At 49.0% G+C, this 23,123-nt stretch overlaps 1 protein-coding gene across 3 annotated transcripts in view; it reads left to right on the forward strand.

Moving 5' to 3' along the window:
- Positions 1–23,123, forward strand: part of POLDIP3 (DNA polymerase delta interacting protein 3) — a 610,789-nt gene that overhangs the window by 145,902 nt on the left and 441,764 nt on the right. For all 3 annotated transcript variants that reach the window (XM_082265704.1, XM_082265705.1, XM_082265703.1), the window contains exon 3: positions 17,279–17,368. In XM_082265704.1, the coding sequence (XP_082121830.1) occupies positions 17,279–17,368 (90 nt within the window). The remainder of the gene's footprint in view (positions 1–17,278; positions 17,369–23,123) is intronic.

The following is a 23,123-nucleotide window of genomic DNA, read 5'->3' on the forward strand; positions in this document are numbered from 1 at the left end:
CCAGATTAAACAAATCTACTCTTGTGCCTGTGGAAGATTCCCCAGGCTTTACGGATCAGGTGGACAGGCAGGTGGAATCCCTTTCCTGCCATCTTTGTGTTGGCGGTTTCCATTTTGAAACTGGTGTTTGTGCTTGTTTTAGTCTCCCAGACGGTGACGGAATGACTTGGGGGATTGCGGGAGTGTTTGGCCCCCAAGACTGTTCCTCCAGAACAGCTGGAACTGTTGGACCTGATGATCCAGACACTGGTGTTCCTGTGTGATGTGTCAATGGATGCAACTCCCCTGGTGGCCAGGGTTTTGGCCGTGGGCATTGCCTCGAGACGCATGGTTTGGCTGAAGAGCTGGTCGGCTGACCAAGCTTCTAAGAAAGCCCTAGCTGACTTCCCTTTTCTGGGAGAGTGCTTGGCGACTCATTGGATGAGTTGATTAAGGGCTTGACTGGCACGAAGATTCATCTTTTTCCTCAATTCTCCAAGGGTAAGACTCTCTGTACTAAGCGTGGTCCCTCCTTTTCTGCTCCCAAGCGTTTTTTTCGTGCCTCCGGGGCGCAGGAAAAAGGTAAGCAGTTCAGAGCTTCTAGAGTGGCTAAAAAGCATAAGGGCAAGCCCAAGGCTGATCAGTCAGATGCTGCAGACAAGTCCTCTTCAGGATGAAGGGGCGCCCTCACCCGGCTCAGGGGTGTGGAGACATCTGGCTTCTTCCAGGAACTCTGGACTTCATTCAGGACGATTGGGTTCACAAACTGATTTGTTTCAGGTACAAGATCGAATTCTGGTCCCAGCCAGGGGACAGGTGTTTTTCAGTCAAATCTTCGCCTGTCTCCAGAGCATTTGAAGGATCTGTGGGAGGCTGTGCAAGATCTCCTGGCTCAAGGGGTGATTATGCGGGAACTCTCGAGGTTTTTATTCAAACCTGCCCAGAAAGAAGGGCAAGGTGCGTCCAATTCTGGATCTTAAGGCTCTGAACCGCTTTGTTCGGGTGCAGAAGTTTCAAATGGAGTCCATTCGGTCAGTGGTGGTATCTTTAAATCAGGGGGATTTTCTGGCTTCCGTCGATCTCAAGGATGCGTATCTCCATGTCCCCATTTTCGAGGGGCACAAGCGATTCCTCCACTTTGTGGTGGCAGAAGAGCACTTTCAATTTGTGGCGTTACCCTTTGGTCTCGCCTTGGCTCCCAGAGTATTTACCAAGGTATTGGCCCTTGTGCTGGCCTTATGTCGGTGAGGTATCTCTATTGTGGGATATCTGGATGATCTCCTTTTGTGAGCAGTCTCCCACTTGGATCTTTTGGGCAACCTCTCTATCGCGATTTAGACCCTTCAAGAATTCGGGTGAACGATCAATTTTAAAAAAATCTGCTCTGACGCCATCAGTACGGGGTCACTTATCTGGGGTTGACTCTCTCGACTCTGCACTGGCGAGGGACTTTCTCCCCCTGGACAAACTTCAGAAGCTGCAAAAAGCAGTAAGGTTGCTGATGGGAGACCATCAGTCCTCCCAGCGGGTGTGCATGAGGGCCCTGGGTCTGATGGTTTCGAACTTCGAAGCAGTCCTGTTTGCTCAGTCTCACTCGAGACCTCTGCAAAACGAGATTCTGGTGAAATGGAACAGAGATCCTCGGTCATTGGACCAGAAGATTTGCTTGAGCCATCTTACAAAGTTGGCTCTTGGTGGCTCCGGTCACCTGCCCTGTGCCTGGGCAAGTTCTTCCGGCCGGTGTTTTGGACGGTGGCCACCACGGACGCCAGCCTGTCAGGCTGGGATGGAGTGCTAGGGAACTTGGGCAATGGAGGAGTCTTCCGTGCCGATTTAAATATTCTGGCGCTGAGAGCGATCAAGCTCTGCCTGCTTCACTGGACGGGTCGGCTACACGGCTCTCCGGTTCAGATAGTCGGACCATGCCACTACCGTGGCTCGCATCAATCCTCAAGGGGGCATCAAGAGTGTCCTGGCTGCCAAGGAGGTGGCCGAGATTGCTTTGGGCGGAATAACATGTCCCAGCTCTTTCCGCAGTCCACATTCCGGGTGTGGAGAACTGGCAAGCCGATTACCTGAGCCGGCAGGTGTTGTATCAAGGGGATTGGTCCCTTCATCCGGAAGTGTTTGATCTCCTGTGTGCCCAGTGGGGGACCCTGGAGGTGGATCTGTTTGGGTCTCGCCTCAACAGGAAAGTTCAGACGTTTGTGGCCAGGTCTCGGGATCCTCTGGCCAACGCCACAGACGAGCCTTGGAGCCAGTACTGCCTGATTTCATGGCTTCCATCTTCTCGTGCTCCTGCCGAGGTTTCTTCGCAGAGTGGCGATGGAAGGCATTCCGGTCATTCTGGTGGCACCAGACTAGCCTCGGCGGTCTTGGTACGCAGACCTGGTACAAATGGTCATAGACTCTCAATGGAGACTTCCTCTGTGGGAAGATCTACTGTCTCCAGGACCGATCTTCCATCCTGCTTTACGGTCGCTGGCTTTAACAGGTTGGCTGTTGAAAGCAAGGTGTTGAGGGAGGTCTGTCTGACTCAGCGATTCCTACCCTTTTGAAGAGTTGGAAGTTGACTTCCAGGAAGGTATATCCTCATACGTGGAAATCGTGCATTTCATGGTGGGAATCACTGCAGCTGCACCCTAGCTTGTTTTCTATAGCTAGGGTTTTGACCTTTTTACAAAAAGGGGTTGAGCAGCGCTTGGCATTGGGTACCATCGGGCCAGGTGTTGGTCCTGGCTATTTTATTTCCAATGTCTGTTGGCAAATAGCTTGATTGGCACTTTCATCCAGGGGGTGTGTCATCTGGCTCCTCCGAGGAGATCTCCGTTGCCTCCGTGGGATATTAATCTGGATTTGTCTGTTCTTCAAAGGCCTCCCTTTGAGAATATCAGGGAGATTTCTCTGCTTTCCTTGTCACAGAAGGTTGCCTTACTAGTGGCTTTTACTTCTGCTTGCAGAGTGAGTTGACGGCGCTATCCTGTCCGCCTTATTTGGTGGTCCACAGGGGAGAAAGTGGTCCTCCAGCCAAAACTGTTTTCTCCCTAAGGTGGTGTCAGATTTTCACCTTTTAATGAAGACATTGTGATGCCTTCCTTGTGTCCTAAGCCTAAACATTCCAAAGAAATTGCCTTGCACTCTCTGGATGTGGTTTGGTCGATAAGGGTCCATCTGACGGTTACTGAGTACTTTAGGAAATCATACTCTCTTTGTCCTTAAGAACGGTTCTCGCAAAGCTTTGGCTGCGTCCACTGCGACCATTTTGAAATGGATCAGGCAAACGGTTGTTCAGGCTTATTTACTCAAGGGTCAGGTTCCTTTCCCTTTTTGAAGGCTCATACTAAAGCACTGACTGCCTGTTGGGCTTTTAGCCATCAGGCCTCGGTCGTACAGGTTTGAAAGGCAGTGACTTGGTCGCCTGTGCACATCTTTACCAAATTTTGCCAGGTGGATTTGTTGGCTTCTTCAGATGCCTCCTTTTGGCAGCAAGGTTTTGCAGGCTGCTGTTTCATAAGAGAATGTTTTTTCTTATTCTCTTAGAGGGTCGTTTACTTGAACCTCTTAAAAGGAGGCTTTTGAAGAAAAGGCAAAACCTGATGAAGATCCCGCGGGGGTAACAGGGATCTGCTCGAAGGAGCCAGATGACGCACCCCCTGAATGAAAGTGGGAATCAAACTAGGAGTAGCCAACGGACCTTGGAAGTGAATAGCCAAGGCTGGCACCTGGCCCCCGATAGTGCCCAAAGCCAGGCACTGCTCAACCCTGTTTTGTAAGAAGGCCAAAACCCTTGCTACAGAGAACAAGCGAGGGTGCAGCTGCTGCGATTCACACCTTGAAATGTACGATGATCAATCTTCCTAGATGTCAACTTCCTTGCCTTCAAAGGGTAGGAATCACCGAATCAGACCTCTATCCCTCAAACCTTGCTTTCAACAGCCAAGCCCTTAAAGCCAGGGACCGTAAAGCAGGATGGAAGATCGATCCTTGAGATAGTAGATCTTTCCGCAGAGGAATACTCCATGGAGGATCCACGACCATTTGTACCAGCTCTGTGTACCAGGACCGCCAAGGCCAGTCTGGTGCCACCAGAAGGACCAGAGCGCCTTCCATCGCCACCCAGCGAAGAAACCTCGGCAGGACAACTAGCAGAGGGAAGGCATAGATCAGGTGATACGGACTCCAAGGAGCCACTAGAGCGTCTGTGGCATCGGCCAGAGGATCCCGAGACCTAGCCAAAAACCTCTGAACTTTCCTGTTGAATTAAGATGCAAACAGATCCACTTCCAGAGTCCCCCACCAGAAACACAGGAGATGCAATACCTCTGGATGAAGGAACCATTCCCCTTAATCCAATACCCGACGACTCAGGTAATCCTCCTGCCAATTCTACACACCTGGGATGTGAACTGCGGAGAGCCTGAACATTGTGTTCCCCCCACACTGGAATCTCGGCCACCTCCTTGGCCGCCAGGGGTAATACTTGTGCCCCTTTGATGATTAATGTAAGCTGGAGACCTGCGTAGCCGACCCGTCCAGTGAAGCAGGCAGAGCTTGATCACTCTCGGCTCTAGAATATTAATCGGCAAAGAAGACTCTTCTGGCCTCCAAGTCCCCTGGGCACAGAGCCTTCCCAGCACTCCACCCCAGCCTGACAGGCTGGCATCCGTGGTGATGACCATTCAAAACACCGGCAGAAAGGACTTGCCCTGGCACAGGACAAGCACCTGGAGCCACCAAGAGCCAAGTTTGAGACGGCTCAACCAAATCTTCAGGTCCAACGACCGAGAATCCCTGTTCCATTTTGTCAGAATATCCTTCTGCAGCTGTCTCGTGCGAGACTGAGCAAACTGGACTGCTTTGAAGTTCGAAACCATCAGACCCAGAGCCCTGATGCAGTCCCGCAAGGCTGACTGATCGGTCTCCATCGGCAACTGGGCCGTCCATTGCAACTTCTGAAGCTTGTCCAGGGGAAGGAAGACCCTCGCCAGAGTAGAGGATCAGCCCCAGATAAGTGACCCACACGGACGGTGTCAGGGCAGATTTTTAAATTAATCGTCCACCTGAATTCTTGAAGGGTCTGAACGGTGATAAAGACGTCCAGCAAATCCGACTGGGGGATTGCTCGCAACAGGAGATCGTCCAGATATCCCACAATGGAGATACCTCGTCGACGCAACAAGGCCAGCACAGGGGCTAGGACCTTGGTAAAAACTCAGAGCTGAGACCAAATGGTAACGCCACAAATTGAAAGTGCTCCTTTGCCACTGCAAAGCGGAGGAATCGCTGGTGTCCCTCGAATATGGGGACGTGGAGATACGCATCCTTGAGATTGATGGAGGCCAGAAAATCCTCCTGATTCAATGATGCCACCTCTGACCGAATGGATTCCATTTGAAACTTCTGCACCCGCACAAATGGTTCAGAGCTTTGAGGTCCAGGATTGGACGCACCTTGCCCTCTTTCTGGGCACCGTGTGCAAGTTTGAATAGAATCTTTGAGCGCGTTCCTGCAGAGGAACCGGTACATTCACCCTTTGAGCCAGGAGATCTCGCACAACCTCCTGCAAATCTTTCAAGCACTCCAGAGACAGGTGAAGATTTGACTGAAAGAACCTGCCCCCTGTCCGGGACCTGAATTCAATCTTGTATCCGGAGCAAATCAGTTCCCGAACCCAAACGTCCTGTATTAAGGAAGTCCAGGGTTCCTGAAGGAAGCGCAGCCGTCCCCTCACCCCTGAAACGGGTGAGGGTGCCCCTTCATGCTGAACTTGTCAGCAGCACCGAACCGACCTGCCTTGGGCTTGCCCCAATGCTTTTTAGCCCCTCCAGAAGCTCTTAATAGCTTACCTTTTTCTTGTGCCCTGGAGGCACAAAAAAAACGAATGTGAACAGAAAAGGAGGGACCCCGCTTAGTACGGGGCGTCTTACCCTTGGAGGATTGAGGAAGAAGAGTACTCTTCCCACCAGTCAGGCCCTTGATCAATTCATCCAATGAGTCGCCAAACCCGGTTGCGTCCGCTCGCAGGCTTATCCCCATCCGGAAAAGGGGCACCATCATGGCTAGGCCTAGGTCAGAACTATAACCTGCTCACGCTCATAGGCCAGACTTGGGGGACCATAAGGATCTAGATTATCCAGTGTAAAGCCCCAGTCGGCATCATTGCTTGTAGATCACCAGGAAAATTCTTCCCTGAAACTAGCTAGCAAGTGAGTAGAGAGAAATAAATAAAAGTAACATTTTCTTAAAATAAATAACAGACCGGAGTCCCAGCAACTTGGGTCTTACTCCTTCTCTAGGCAGAAACAAACGGATGTGCTGGGCTGTGGCAGTGAGTTATGCCTGGGGGGACAGCCCCGTGGGCGTGGATATGTTAAAAGCTTTTTACTAACGTACTGCCTAGACTACTCCTGCAGGTGGCAGCATAACCCACTCAGCTCATGAAGGTGAGGCTGCGTCTGTCGATGGACGATGGAGAAATAAGATTTTTGTAAGATCTTACCGTAAAATCTAATTTTTTAATTTTTTTTATTTCTTTTCTGTTTCTGTGAGAACTACAATCAACTGCTGGACTGGGCGATGGACTGGATATCCTAGATCCTAATTCCCAGCCTGGTCAGCGAGCGCAACCCGACCCGACCTTAGCTCCGTGTTAAGTTGGCTGCGACATAGCCCCATTGGACGGGGGCTGGTCGGCGAGTTAAATGCCTCACGAGGACGCATAGCCCTGGTCACGACCTGGGTCGCAGTGTGCCTCTGGCTCGCAGCACCCGCATTCTAAGATGGTGCGGTGGTCTGTCTGGAGCGGTGCCCGTCTGGTTCTAAGGTGTGGTGAGTAGTGGCCCCCCCCTCACTTCTGGTTGTTTTTCCGGGGTGGATGTGGGCCCTTCCCTGGATTGGTCGAACCCCTGAGTGCCCTTCCCACATAACGCTCCACCTCACTATTGGGGTCTCTCAGCGGTCCATTCACCCATGCCTAGCTCCCCCCTTCCCCCTGAGGTGGTTATGTCTGGAGGCGTTGAGCAGGGATTGGAGGCTGGGGGACGCTACTAGCTGATCAAAATGCGTTTTTTGGGGGGATGGTCCTGGTGGAGCCCCCCCCTTGCTATCCAAATGTACCTTGGGGTCCCGGGAGCCGCCCTTTTGCCGTGGATGGCTGCCGTATATATTGGCGGCCATGTTTGTGCAGCTGTTAGCAATGGGACATTACAAGAAAATGGCCATCACACGGCGTTTTTTTTTTTTTTTTTTTCTTTTAAGCCTATGGAGCGGTGGGCCTCTAGTGTTCTGCACTTTTTCTTGCTTTCTAATCGCTGAACTGCGTGCAGCTTGGCACTCTCCCTCTGTACCTGAATAGAGGGAGATGAGTCCCTGTGGGTGCTAAACGGCTCGCTCTTTCTGCTATAGCGGTAACTTGGTGCGCTGGAACTTGAGGTGACACTAGTGCAGTGGTGGGGGGTACTTGAACAGCAATTTTCCAAATTTATTTTGGCGGTCCCCAGGTTAACCCATGGAGTCTCTGGAGCATGTGTCACCACCTGACCTCCTCTGTGGCTGGGGGGGCCATTTGGGCCCCAATACTCGTCTGCTATGAAGGCCTTCCTGCAGTCAATAGTGTCCACGTGAGATTTGGCCCTCCAAAAGGTAAGATTACTCTGACCCAGGTGGTCTGCGGAAGCAAAGGGTCTCATTGCAAACGTGGCCCTATCTTCTCAGCCCATACACAGTCCTTTCATCCCTTGGGATCTAAGGACCAGGGATCAAAAGCTGACCATAACACCGCAGGAAGTTCCAAGAGGGCCTGGCATGCCAAGAACGGTTTCCTCCGGGATCGCTGACAAGTCGACTTCTGCCTGAAGGGGCGCTCTCATCTGTATCTGGGGGGGGGGGGGTGGGGGGGGGATATCTTTGCTTCTTTCCAGATCCATTGACCTCCTTGATTCAAGACAAATGGTCCACAAGTTCATTTGGTCTGCTTACAAGGCGAGTTTTGGTCCTTTCCTGCAGCAAGGATCTGTGCTTGTCCCCAGATCCCCTATGAAGTCTTCTTGTGGTGGTACAGGATCTGCTCTCACAAGGGATCATTGTACCAGTTCCAGAATCTGAACGCTTTCGGGGGTTTTATTCAAGCCTTTTTACTTTTCCCAGGCAAGTTTCGTTCAATCTTGGACCTCAAGTCCTTGAATTGCTTTGTGCGGGTTCAGAAATTTTGAATGGAGTCCATTAGCACAATAGTGGCATCCCTTCATCAAGGGGATTTTCTGGCCTCTATCGACATCAAGGACGCTTACCTTCATGTCCCAATATATGTCAGGCATCAGCGTTTCCTTTGCTTTGCTGTGAGTGAGGAGCACTAACAATTCGTAGCATTACCCTTTGGTCTCGCCTCGGCTCCTCTTGTGTTCACCAGTTTTGGCCCTGGTGTTGGCACTGTTACAGCAGAAGGAGATGGCAGTACTGGGGTACCTAGACAACCTTGTGTGAGCAGAGTCGCCAAATGCCCTAAAAGACAATCTGGACATTTTGGTGTGAACTTTGGAAGAGTTCAGATGGAAACTGAATTTCCACCAAACTGGGCTACCTGGGCTGACTCTGCCTCAGCCTGGGCGTTTCTTCCGGAGGTGAAACTCCAGAAGTTGCAGGTTGAGATTCGGCTCCTGTTGTCCAACCGGCGATCCTCTTTCAGGACTTGCATGCAAGTGCTGGAAAAAGAAAGAGGGAAGAACGCCTCTGAGTGCAGGGTAATGATTTATTGCAGTGAATAAGAGGCGGAGACTGCATGGCGTCTGACGTCAGGACTGGAATTGGCAAGATGGTGGAAATGGCTTCACAACGCATTTCAGAGTCTGCGCTAAACCCGAACGGGGCATGCGCATTCCTTTTTCAAGTGAACAGACCATAGGGAAGGAGAGGTCTAATATAGGCTGCTGCAGGGGGCATGTAATAGTCTTTTAAAGTGGCAATAGAGTCTTACAAAGGCAATGCGGAGTCTTAAAGATGGCAACATATGTGGGACAAATGCATACAAGTGCTGTAAACGACTTGAAAAGGGCATCTTATATAAAAGTGATGTTTACAGTATTATTCTTGCGGATGATGGTGTAAGAGATCTGAACAGAGGAATTTAAGGACATATAATCCGTAATCATAGTGTAAAGCAAACCTGAACGTTACAATGAGTACAGGTTATGATGGTGATACAGAGGCAGAGGAGAGCACCACTTGGAGAGGATAGGAGCCGTGATTGCAGTGCTGTACAGGGGAGCAGACGTTCGGGGGGACAGCTGAGGGAGATGCGAACAGAAGCCAGTGACTGAAGGGGGACTGCAGACACAACGTGACAGACACCAGGCGGCGGGAACAGTACTGGAGGCGTGCGCGGACTGACTGACGAACAGGAGACAGCAGAAACGTCAGTGTGCTAAATCAGCTGTTTGGCTGAGTGTGGTGGAGGGGGATCATACAGACAGGCACAGGCAGCGTGTAGAGAGACTGACAGGGGGAGGCTGCAGGATCTTCCATCAGGCGAGGACAGACCAGGGCAGACAAGCAGTAGATTTGACAGTACCTAGTACCTTGATACCTGCAAGTACCTTGGTACTGGGAGTAGCACCTTAGCAACCAGGAAAAATACCTTAGACTGACTGTGCCGGCGACTGATGGCGAGTACCTGTGGGAGTCTGGGAGTACCTGTGAGTACTTGAGTGTCTGGGAGTGTAGCGGAGTACCAGAGGGTGAGAAAGTAGTTAGGAAGAAAGGAAACAGCCACACAGGACACACTTAAATTACTGAATCCCCATTACATGAGATTAGTAGGTACAATGTCCGGCGGATGTGGAGATGCGATTCGGTGTACATCTTGTGGTATGTATACGTTCCTCGATCATGCGATCGAGGGCGAATACAAATGCACAAAATGTAAGCAGATTGCTTCCCTGGAAGCTCAGGTCCTGAATCTAGGGAAGCAGCTGGCAACACTGAGAAGACTTTCCATACCGAAGGAGAGCTGGGATCGTACACCCGACAGGTGCAGGCCGGGGCCTGCACAGAGAAGGGCGGAGAAACGGAGGTGAAGGCATCAGAGCAGAGTAGATGGGTGACAGGAGGGGTAGAAGGGAACAAGGCAAGGCGGCCGGTCCTGGGCTGGAGCACCCCAATAAATACGCCCCATTGCGTGATGTTGGGTAAACCAGTCAGGGACCAGCATTGCTGGAGCAGAGCGACACCCCTAGCTGCCAGGGGAAGAACTCCTCCAGTGAGGCCGGGAGATAGGGAAAGGAAAAACAGGTGCTGGTGGTAGGTGACTCAATCATTAGAAGGACAGACAGTGCAATCTGTCACAAAGTCTGTGAACGCCGAACAGTCTGTTTACCGGGCGCTCGGGTTCGGCACTTCACGGATCGTGTGGACAGATTACTGGGTGGGGCTGGGGATGACCCAGCTGTCATGGTACACGTGGGTACCAATGACATAGGCAGAGGAAGATGGAGAGTCCTAAACGATTTCAGGGACTTGGGCGCTAAGTTGAGGAGTAGGACCTCCAAGGTAGTATTTTCAGAAATACTACCTGTACCTCGAGCCACACCACAGAGGCAGCGGGAGATTAGGGAAGTTAACAAGTGGCTGAGGAGCTGTTGTAGTAAGGAGGGTTTCGGGTTCCTGGAGAACTGGGCCGACTTATCGGTCGGCCACCGGCTCTTTGGTAGGGACGGGTTGCACCTAAATGGGGAGGGTGCAGCCGTATTGGGTGAGAGCATGCCCAAAAAGGGTGGACAACCGGCTTGGCAGTGGCATGCAATGCCAAGCCGCTGCAAGCACAGCCAATAGAATACTGGCATGTATAAAAAAGGGGATTTTCTCCAGAAATAAAGAGATTATTCTCCCACTCTACAAGACTCTGGTCCCGGCCACATCTGTAGTATGCTGTCCAGTTCTGGGCACCGGTCCTCAGGAAGGATGTTCTGGAACTGGAGAGAGTCCAGAGAACGGCAACAAAAATAATTAGGGGAATGGAGGGCATCGGCTATGAGGAAAGACTAAAAGCACTGAACTTATTCTCTCTGTAGAAGAGACGATTGAGGGGAGATATATCAATGTACAAATACTGTACTCGTGATGACCCTAGCATAAGGAACAAACTTTTTAGAGACAGGGAATATAAGACACGTGGCCACTCACTAAAACTAGAGGAGAAACGATTTAACCTTTAAAATACGTAAGGGGTTCTTCACTGTCAGAGCAGTAAGGATGTGGAATTCTCTTCCACAAGCAGTCGTATCAGCAGGGAGGATCGATGGTTTCAAAAAACTATTAGATGGGCACTCTAAAGACCACATCATACAGGGGTATTCAATGTAAGGATAACAGCAAACACACACACACACACATCATAGGTTGAACTGGATGGACTGATGTCTTTTTTCAACCTCACAAACTATGTAAAAAAAAAAACATATGAGATAAATGATAATAAAATATTAAGATATTAATATGAAGGTGAGAAGTATTACCAATGATGGTGGAAACAATAATAATGGTGGTGGAGACCAAATTTAATAGAATGGAACTAGCCGGGGTCTTTGTGGATACAGATAGAACTGGTATATATGGGAGGTACATAAGGCTCTAAATCAAAGCAAAATATGCATAATAGGAATCAAGACTACAATACAAAACAATGCAATGAAAAAGTAGTAATATTAGTTTTGAATAAAGTGCATGTGTATGCACTTAGTATGTGGCATATGGGGAATTGGTAGTGTCTGGATTATGTTAAAACATATATAGTCATAGTATGGCAGAGGTGTTATGGAATTACGTGAAAATTATATCAACTATATAATCATGGTATGGCGTGGAAATTTTAGACTATGTAAAAAATATATATGTAAAAATTATTGTGACAAATATTGGATTATAGTGTGGCAGAAGATGACACTAGGGGGAATGGGGGGGGGGGGGGAGAAAATGAAAACATGGGGGGAGGGAAAACACATACTTGATGGGGAGAATTTTAAAATGGATATGTGTTACAGAAGATAAGGAAACAAAACCTGAAATGGTAATAATGCAAAATTCGAGATGGAAAGGAACACAGGAAAAATAGATATTTATAGGATGGTGTTTGTCTCGTTCTTCGTTTAACCCATTAGGACTGAGAATCTAAGGTGTAGATCCAGTAGGTTTCTCGCTCACATAATAGTGTGAAACGTTGGCTTCAGGTAGATGTTTGGGAATGGATTCTATGACCCAGACCCGTAGGCCTGTGGTGGATTGCTGGTGGAATTCTAAAAAGTGTCGAGGCACGCTGTGCTTGTTAGAACCAGTCTCAATGAAGCGTCCATGTCGACAGAGCCGTTGTCTGAGAGGGCAGATGGTACGCCCAACGTACAAAAGCTTGCATGGGAAGGAGAGGCAGTAGACCACATGATCTGTTGAGCAGTTGTGAAAGTTGTCGAGCTGATAGGTCCTACCTTTTTTGTGTAAAGGACTTTTGACCGTGCTGGATGAATTCACATGTTTTGCAAAGTGTTTTTTTTGCACTGAAACATGCCTTTAAGGGGTATAAGGCATAGTCGATTGGGTTTTTGGGACTTAAGCTGGCTGGGGGCGATTTTTATTTGTGAGTGACGGAGCTCTATAAGTGACGCTGGGTTTTTCAGATACTGGAGGAAAGAAGGGGGTACTATTTGATATCCCAGTGTTTGGATAGGTTTTCCATACTTTTATATTGTCCGTGGAATCTGGTTATATAGCGGATGTTGAATTTGAATGGGTCTTGTTCTTTGGGGGTTTTCCAGGGAGATAAGTATTGTAAGCCTGTTCGATAAGTGTGTTGGGGTATCCCTTTTCTGAAAATTTTGGTCTTAAGGTGGTTACTCTGGGAGATGTCTATTTTATCATTCTCCCCATCAAGACTACACGTAGTAAGTGTGTTAGATTTTTTTCATTCCCTTCCCTTCCCTCCCCCCCCTCCCCCCCCCCCCCCCATTCCCCCTAGTGTCATCTTCCGCCACACTATGTTCCAATATTTGTCACAATAATTTTTACATATATATTTTTTACATAATCTAATATTTCCTCGCCATACCATGATTATATATTTGATATAATTTTCACATAATTCCATAACACCTCTGCCATACTATTGACTATATAGTTGTCATGATTTTACATAATCCAGACACCACCAACTCCCAATATGCCACATACTAAGTGCACATGCACATGCACTTTATTCAAAACTAATATTACTACTTTTTCATTGCACTTTTTTGTATTGTAGTGTTGATTCCTATAATGCATATTTTACTTTGATTTCGAGCCTTATGTACCTCCCGTGTATACCAGTTCTATCTGTATCCACAAAGACCCCAGGCTAGTTCCATTCTATTGCATCTGGTCTCCACCACCATTATTATTGTTACCTAACCACCATCCTTGGTAATACTCCTCAACTTCATATTAATATCTTAATATTTTATTATCATTTATCTCCTATATCTGTATCACCATCGTCACCTGTACCTGTACTCATTGTAACGTTCAGGTTTGCTTTACACTATGATTACCCATATTGTTTTGATTGTATATCGGATTATAGGTCCTTAAATTCCTCTGTTCATATCTCTTACACCATTATCGGCAAGATTAATACTGTAAACATCACTTTTATATAAGATGCCCTTCTTTTCAAGTCGCTTACAGCACTTGTATGCATTTGTCCCACATATGTTGCCATCTATAAGACTCTGCATTGCCTTTTTAAGACTCTTGCTGCTTTAAAACACTATTACACGCCCCCTGCAGCGTCCTATATAAGACCTCTCCTTCTCTATGGTCTGTTCACTTAAAAAAGGAGTGCGCATGCCCCGTCCGAGTTTAGCGCAGACTCTGAAACACGTTGTGAAGCCATTTCCGCCATCTTGCCAATTCCAGTCCTGACGTCAGACGCCGTGCAGTTTCCGCCTCGCGGTCCTCCATCTGCCCAGATACACACAGCCAGCCGGCACAGCTGTCTGCACCCAAGGCTCCTCAGGACCCTGCGGGCCCCCACCGTTCCACCTCGGATCTGCCACGCCAGGTGTAAGGTAAACCGGATTTCCTCCACCAAAAGGCCAGTACGGACTTTCGCTCATGCCCGTGCACATTGCACACCTGCACTCACCAATTAGCATTTGGCTCCCAGTGGCCTATTTAAACTGCTCTAGTACTGTGAGCAGTTGCTAAATGGTCTTCAGCTTGTTCCCATGGTTCTGAGACCTGATCTGTTGTTACTACTCACCTGTGTATGACCCGGCCTGCCTTTGGACTTTACTTCTGCTCTGTTGCTTACTACCCTGACCTTGGCTTGCTTAAACGGATCTGATCTGCCTGTTTACCCTGTACCCCGCTGCCCGGCTGTTATCGACCTTGGCTTATCTTCTGGACTTGCTTGCTGATTCGGTACCTCTATGCCCCGTTTCCGCTGGCTATTGCTCCCACACTCTGGTGCTAAGCTGCCACTGCACCCTGTTCCAAGGACTGTGACTACCAGCTGTTCCCACCTACGGAATGAACAACCACTAGCTAGCTGCTACGGCACTTGTGCCACTCCTTGCCTTACACTCTCTGTTCCCACCTTCAGGAGTGTCAGGCGGGAGGAGCAAGAAAGGCCTCCACAACATTCCAGTCTTCAGCAGGTACGTGATACCAGGACACATGCAAATAACCTTACTGCTGTGTACGTTTTTGTTTTTATCGCTGAAATTTATCATTACCCTGCACTCAGAGGCGCTCTTCCTCTTTCTTCATCTGTTGTCTAGAGCTGACTTCACACTTCTTGAGAGCCAGCCCTGAGCTGCTGTCATCCATGCAAGGTACTGGTCTTGATCCTGCCTACGGACCTTCCCAAAGATTTATCCTCTACCCCACACTCAATCATATGCACATGGACTTAAAATCCCCCCTATGCTTCCCCCTCCCCCTTTAACAAGCAACTGCATTTATACTAATTTGTTGTAATAAGTTATTATCATTTATGTTGCTATATCACCACCTATATCCTCAAGCGCCTATACATTCTGGTCTTTATCTGCATGCAAGGTCTTACTGTCACAGAAGTTGGTTGGTTCTCAGAGACAAAGTGATGCTTTGTCCCTGCCAGTTGTTCCATCCTAAGGTCCTCTCTGGTTTCTATTTAAATGAAGACATTGGGTTACCTTCCTTGTATCCTAAGCCTAAACACCCTAAAGAAATTGCCTTACATTCTTTGGTTGTGCTTCGTGCAATCAGGGTGTGCATGGCGGCGACTGAGTTGTTCCCAAAATCGGATTTCCTATTTGTCCTTACCAGTTGACCCCGTATGCTGTGACCATTTCCAGAAGAAACAGGCAGATGGTGGTGCAGGCCTACTCCATTAGGGGCCGGATTCTCCTTTCCCTGTTAAGGCGCATTGTATGAGGGTGCTTAGTGCCTCTTGGGCCTTCAGTAATCAGGTGTCGGTGGTGCAGGTTTGCAAGGCGGCCACCTGGTCGTCTGCGCACACTTTTACAAAAATCTATAAGGTGGATGTGTTGGCATCTGCGGATGCTGCGTTTGGCTGCAAGGTTTTGCAGGCCGCTATTGGTGAGGATTCGTTGTCTTTGAGGGTGTATTTTTTGTCAGGTGAGCTCCAGTGGTTCCTGGTTGAACTCCTGCTCTACCTGCTTGGCTAAGTTTTAGCCTTTGGGGAAGTATTTATTGCGGTGTTCTTCCCAACCCTCATGTTGACACTGCTTTGGGACATCCAAAGTGTCAAGAAGATATGGAACTGATATGGTCAATGAACGAAAGCAAACTGGATATTTGTGTTACCGTAAAATCCTTTTTCTCTGTTTATAGATTGACACAGCACCCGTCCCTCTATTGAGTTGGGTTATGTTGTTCTGACACTGCTGGTTACAAAACTGGAAGTCCTATAGCAGGAATTGCGAGTATACCCCCTTGGGCTGCCCTTTTAGGTGTAGTCAAACATTTTTCCACCTAGTGTTCTATTCCTGTAGGGGGCAGCATAAACCCAAGGGTCAAGAAGATATGGAGCTGTGTCCGTCAATGAACATCAGAGAAAAGGATTTTACAGTATGACAATCTAGTTATTTTTGTACTTTGTTACTGTATCACTTATGTGCTGTGTACTCTGTATTGTTGAAAATTTCAATAAACTTGTTCTTTGTAAAATAAAAAAATAATTAAATAAATGAAAAATCCTATGCCAGTCTAAGCTTGTCACGTTTATTTTTTGGCATGTCTGTTTTATGCCCCAGCAATGCCAGTTCTTATGTGAGTGTATTAGCGATTTTACAAAGCCTACTCTGAAATTGACTGCGTTTTCTCATATACGACTTCCCATACAGAGCAGGTGATGTATGTTGCAAAGTTTGTGTGTTGGTCTGGGAAGCCTTGCAGTGCCCAGCTTCAGTCTTGGGACATGTCTACATTCTCCCTGGCTCTAAGAATTTGGGTGGTAAGGGATTTCTGAGAGGGCCTTCCACACAATTGACTGCTCACCTGCAGGCACAAGGCTAGTGACCGTGTCGGGGTGCCAAAAATTAAAGCTTGCTAGCCCCGTGAAACTGGCGGTCCTCTGAGTTTTAGATAGCTAGCAAACCGGTGACTATCTTGCATTGTGCCATGCGTGCGGCCCCTAATGTTTGTATTTTTATGCTTTGTTTTTCTTTTGATTCTCTGCTATACTGAAGACCATGAAATGGTTTCTTTAAGGCTGCATTCACATGTCAGCGTTTGGATCGCAGGCAGAACCGCCGCGGTTCCGCCCGCGATCCGGAGATTATTGCAAATCGCGGGACGCCTAGCGTTGCCCGTTGATTTGCAATAGCCCCCCAAACGCCGAGCGATGTTGCCGCGATTTCCGCCTGCCGAATCGCGGTAACATCGCGCAAAAAAAATCGCGGGACGCAATACGATCCAATGAAGCTCTTGTACTTTTTTGGTCGTAATGCGTCCCGCGATTTTTTTTTTTGCGCGATGTTACCACGATTCGGCAGGCGGAAATCGTGGCAACATCGCTCAGCGTTTGGTGGTCTATTGCAAATCAACGGGCAACGCACAGGCGTCCCGCGATTTGCAATAATCTCCGGATCGTGGGCGGAACCGCGGCGGTTCTGCCCGTGATCCATACGCTAACATGTGAACAGAGCCTTAAACTTTGACTTGTCCACTGGTTTCCTGCCCTGGTGGCAGAGGTCTATCTTTCTGTCTAATGTTTTTGTGGAAGACTACTGAAATTGGTTATGGCAAGTCCTTTTTTTTTTTTTCCATCCAGGTCCCACAACAGAAATCAAGCCACTCCGTTGTAACTCGTCCCATGAAAGGAATGAGAATAAATGTTGTCAATCATCCTCCTGCCAAACAGGTTAGGTTCATACTTGTTTAATTATCTTTGTCTAGTTTTTTTTAAGTGAAAATTGTAGATTTTGATTCAAATTTCATGTCCACTGTTAAGTAGAACATACTTGTATTGGCGTGTATGATGCCAGGACATTGGGTTATCCTTTACCATTGTCTGGCAAGTGTAAGGTACTGTAAAGAAGTCTAGCATCATGGCTGTGAGGGTGACCTTGATGGGATGCCTCTTGGCAATAATGTAGAAGTGATCTTTAAAGTGGAAAGTCACATCGGTCCTGTGCAAGAAGGTAATTAGGAATAGAACTTAAAAAAAAAAAAAAAAAAACACACTCTACGGCTCCAGGAAGAAGGGTGGCCTAGATTCAGCAAAGGTTAGACAGGTTGTGGTAGTTGGGGACTCGATCATCAAGAGGACTGAGAGGGCAATCTGTTGAAAAGATCGCGGTAGCATGTTGTTTGCCGGGCGCTCGAGTTCGGCACATCGCGGATCGGGTAGACAGATTATTGGACGCGGCTGGGATGACCCAGCAGTCATGGTGCATGTGGGCACTAATGACCAAGTAAAAGGAAGGTGGAGGATCCTAAAGAATGATTTCAGGGACTTGGGGAATATATTGAGGAATAGGACCTCCAAGGTGGTTTTCTCTGAAATACTGCCGATACCTCGAGCCACACAAGAGAGGCGGAAGGAGCTTAGGGAACTTAACAAGTGGCTGAGAAATTGGTGTAGGAAGGAGGGGTTTGGGTTCCTGGAGAACTGGGCTGACTTCTCAGTCGTCTAGCGGCTCTTTAGCAAGGATGGGCTGCACCTTAATGGGGACGGTACAGCTCTTTTGGGGAGTAAGATGGCCACCAAGTTGAAGGGACTTTTAAACTAGGAGATGGGGGGGGGGGGGGGGCTCAGAAGTAAAGTCAGTCAGGAGGGAGCTAAGGACAGAAGGCATTAGTAGAGTCAGCAGCGACAGTAGTTCCATAACGTCAATTGGGGGGTCTGTGTGGGGAAAACCTCAGACCAAACAGGAATAAGCATAATCACCATTCACGATTAACTTCCACAAAACTAAGAGGGGTATATGCTAATGCCAGGAGCTTAGCTAATAAAATGGATGAGTTGGAAATGTTAGTACATGAGGAAGACATAGACCTTGTGGGAATAACGGAAACTTAGTTCGACCCCTCACATGACTGGCTGGCCAATATCCAGGGGTATTCGGTGTACCGGAAGGACAGGGTAGGAAAAAGAGGGGGAGGGGTATGTCTCTATGTCAAGAACAATGTAAGGGTGATAGAGAGGAGTGATATTACAGAAGGGATGAGTATGGAGTTAGAATCCGTATGGGTAGAACTCCACAGGGAAGAAGAAAAGGGAAAAATAATTGTGGGGGTTTGCAATAGGTCACCCAACCAAAGGGAGGAAGTAGAGCTGGAATTTATATCACTGTTGGGTAAAGTGGCAAAATTGGGATCAGTCATCATATTGGGGGACTTCAATTATCCCGACATTGACTGGGTAGAGTGGACTACACACTCGCAGAAGGCCCGTCTATTCACGGAAACCTTAAAGGACAACTACATGTCGCAGTTATTGGATTCTCCTACTAGAGAAAATGCAGTCCGGGATCTATTGATCACTAATGACCCAGACCTAATCTCGGAGGTAGGAGTCCAGGACAACCTGGGCTCTAGCGATCACAGGATGATCACATTAAGGCTCCGTTCACATGTCAGCGTATGGGTCGCGGGCTGAACCGCTGCGGTTCCGCCCGCGATCCGGAGATTATTGCAAATCGCGGGACGCCTGTGCGTTGCCCGTTGATTTGCAATAGCCCCCCAAACGCTGAGCGATGTTGCCGCGATTTCCGCCTGCCGAATTGCGGTAACATCGCGCAAACAAAATCGCGGGACGCAATATGCTCCAAAGAAGCTCTTGTACTTTTTTGGAGCATATTGCGTCCCGCGATTTTGTTTGCGCGATCTTACCGCGATTCGGCAGGCGGAAATCGCGGCAACATCGCTCAGCGTTTGGGGGGCTATTGCAAATCAACGGGCAACGCACAGGCGTCCCCCGATTTGCAATAATGTCCGGATCGCGGGCGGAACCGCGGCGGTTCTGCCCGCGATCCATACGCTGACATGTGAACGGAGCCTTAGTGTAAATAACAATATAACAAGACAAGTGGGGAACATAAGAACCCTAAACTTCAGAAGGGCAAACTTTCCAAAATTGTGCTCATTGATGGAAAGGGTAAACTGGGACCAAACCCTGGAATCACTGACCACGGAGGAAAAATGGGAATGCTTTAGGAACATATTAACCACTTGCTGCCCGCTCACAATCAAATGACGGCGGGATGGTGCGGCCATTGTTCTGGGCGGACGTCATATGACGTCCGCCCATTCAGGCAGGGCAGGCACACGATTGTGTGCGCGCCGCCCTGCACTGTCGGCGGCCTGTCCCCGGGACACAGCCCGTCATCGGCAGGGGGGAAACAGCCAATGGGCATGGCTGTTTCCCACGTGATCGGCTGTGTTCCAATCACACAGCCGATCACAATAGCAAAGCCCAGAAGAAGACCACGCATGCGCGCTCGGTCATGTCGGTGGCTCTGTGTTCCCTAGGAACACAGCTAGTCACCGGCGGTAGTAAACAGTCACTGACAGTGGCTGTTTACTATGTGATCAGGTGTGAATCCATTCACAGCCGATCACAAAATGTTAACACAGAGCAGTAACTGACTGTTACTAGCTCTTCTCCCCTCACACAGTTTCCAGTGTGAGGAGAGCAGAGCCAGAAACAGTGAGTTACTGCTCTGTACACCTGTAAAAGTAAAAGCACAAAAATAAAGGTCCCCACACAGTCCTCAGCCCCCCCCCCCAATTGTCACCCAACAGTCACCTCATCAGTGCCCAGAAATTGCCACCCATAAGGCTACATTCACATGCGAGCATAGCGATCATGGGCAGAATCGCCGCGATTCTGCCCGCGATCTGGAAATCATTGAAATCGCAGGACGCCTGTGCGTTGCCCGTGATTTGCAATAGCACTCCAAACGCTGTGCGATGTTGCCGCGATTTCCGCCTGCCGAATCGCGCAAACAACGCATGACGCCCAAAAAATGTACAAGAGCTTCTTTGGGGCGTCATGCGTTGTTTGCGCGATGTTACAGCGATTCGGCAGGCGGAAATTGCGGCAACATCGCACAGCGTTTGGGGTGCTATTGCAAATAACGGGCAATGCACAGGCACCCCGCGAATTGCAATGATTTCCAGATCGCGGGCAGAATCGCGGTGATTCTGCCCCTCACCTGTGAACGTAGCCTAAAGTTCACCTGTCACCAGAGACTGCCATCAGTACCGCCGTGCACCATCGCCCGTCACCTGTCATCCATCGGTGACCATCGCCCGTCACCTGTCACCCCATCAGTCATCGTCACCTGTCACCCCATCAGTGATCATCCGCAGTCAACAGTCACCCGTCGCACAGCCCATCACAGCCAGCATGTGAAAAAGATGTACAGCAGCGGGGAGGCCCTTCAGGTCCTCTCCATGACTGATGAGAGCACCGGGGAGCTCTCATCAGTATCCGAATCCAATCCCGAATCCGATTCGTTATTTGAAATCGCTAATAGTAGCGGATCGGAGATGGACTCGGACTATTCCTGTACACTTTCCTTTATATTCGGGAGGAATAGCAGAATGTATTCTGGGGTGCAATTTTTGCTATATACATGCAACCACTTACCGACCGCCTAACGACTATATACGTCGGCCATTTAAAGCTAAATGCTGGGGTTATGGCAGCAGATAGCCCCCATAACCCTGGTATTTTTTTTAAACGGCGGGCGGTCGGCTTTCAGATAAGGGTTGGCCCCAGTAGCGGATTGGCCGCGGAATTACCCTTGCGGTGCAGGGGAAGAGGTGCCTCCCCCCTCCCGCTGCGTCCCAGACGTTTTCCCAGCTTACCGGACCCACCGGCAGCGGGGAAAACTATCCAGTCCCGGATCCTCAGAGACAGGAAGTCGAGTGAGGGCAAGATGGCCCTCACTCGACTCTATGGTCTTGGAGGACTGGAGCTATGTCAAAAGTCGTTGCCTAGCAACCGGTTTAAAGGGCCGCTTTTTTTTTTTTTTTTTTTTCGTTTTTAGTGTAGTTGTGAGGTGTGAGGTCTTTTTGACCCAAGATCTCACAATAAAGAGGACCTGTCATGCCTATTTCTATTACAAGGGATTTTTACATTCCTTGTAATAGGGAATAAAAATGATCAAAACATTTTTCTCTTACGTCCTCCGACAGTCGCCGCCTCCTCTAAGTCATCACTATTGGGTATTGTCCACCTATCCGTAGGAATAGCTAGGCATATAGACTTAGTCAAAAGACAAAAGGCATTAGCATATACACACCCATGGGGGCTGTCCCATCTGGTCAATACCTCCCCTGCATCACCACTCCCAACTCAGTTTTACTTTGCCTAGCGTCAGGTATAGTCAGGCTACCTTCTGCTAGGGCTTCAGTCTCAGCCTTCCTAATCTTTTATTTGATTTTCTTTAAAAAAGTCAGTTTTTTTTTCTCAATGGGCATGGCTGTTTCCCACGTGATCGGCTGTGTTCCAATCACACAGCCGATCACAATAGCAAAGCCCAGAAGAAGACCACGCATGCGCGCTCGGTCATGTCGGTGGCTCTGTGTTCCCTAGGAACACAGCTAGTCACCGGCGGTAGTAAACAGTCACTGACAGTGGCTGTTTACTATGTGATCGGCTGTGAATCCATTCACAGAGACAGGACAGCCCGCCATCGAGCGTTCAGCTATGGTTCGCCCTGGCACTACAAACGACCCATCCCTGTTCGCTGCAGGGATGCAGCCGTGAGGTGGCTACCTCACAGGACTCGTCTGCGATGCTGCAGCATCATGTCCCTGGCTCACGGCACTCCCTGTCAGATGAGGACAGAGGTTTATCCGTGCGTAGAGGTTTCCCCACGCCGTCTGGTACAGGTAAGTACTTTCTGTGTGGGGCCTCTGGGGTGGCAGTCTGTGTTGCTGTGTGTCCCCATGTCTGTGCCTGTGTGACTCCCTGTGCGACCCATGCGGGGTTCGTTTTTTTGCACATCTGTATGTTTGCCGGGGGTCCCTGTGTCACCTTAGGTGCATGTTTGGGGGTACAGACTTATGTGTTGTGCGGCGACCGCTGCGGTGGTAAAATCTCGCGGTCCGCCATGTTTTACTGTGCACACGTGTATGGCCCCTCTGGGGCGAGTATACAGGTCATTTTGGCGCCATCCGCCGCCATTTAGTGGGTGGTAGAACGATCGGTCCGGCCGCATTTCGGCGGCCATCTTGGTGTAGCCTCCTATGCATCCCTATGGGGCGGCCATTTTCCCTGGGTTCTGGCTTATAGCCATTCCCCTCCAGCAGCATTTCCTTTTCCTCTCAGGCAGCAAGGACACAGGTAGCAACGCTCTGCGGGCTCTGCAGTTTATCTCTGTCTTCTTCTGTATACTGCTTCTGGCTCAGTTTCTTTCTCCTTTTTGGGGTCTTCATAGCTGTGACAGTAGCGGTGGGCTGCGCACTCCGCAGCGCTATTTAAGGGGACAGTACTCTACTTTTTTGCACTGTAGTTTTTTACTATCTTGAGCCATGGATTCTCAGGAAAGCAAGTTTCCTCCAGCTTTAGTGGGGGGCCCCAGTTCTCCTGTGGCCCCGCTGCGACCTGATCTGGCTGCTGTAGTTGCGACTTTAGTGGCAAATATGGAAATGCTGATGTC

The sequence above is a fragment of the Pelophylax lessonae genome (genome assembly GCF_965119305.1).
Source record: "Pelophylax lessonae genome assembly, chromosome: 8".
Taxonomy (NCBI): Eukaryota; Metazoa; Chordata; class Amphibia; order Anura; family Ranidae; genus Pelophylax; species Pelophylax lessonae.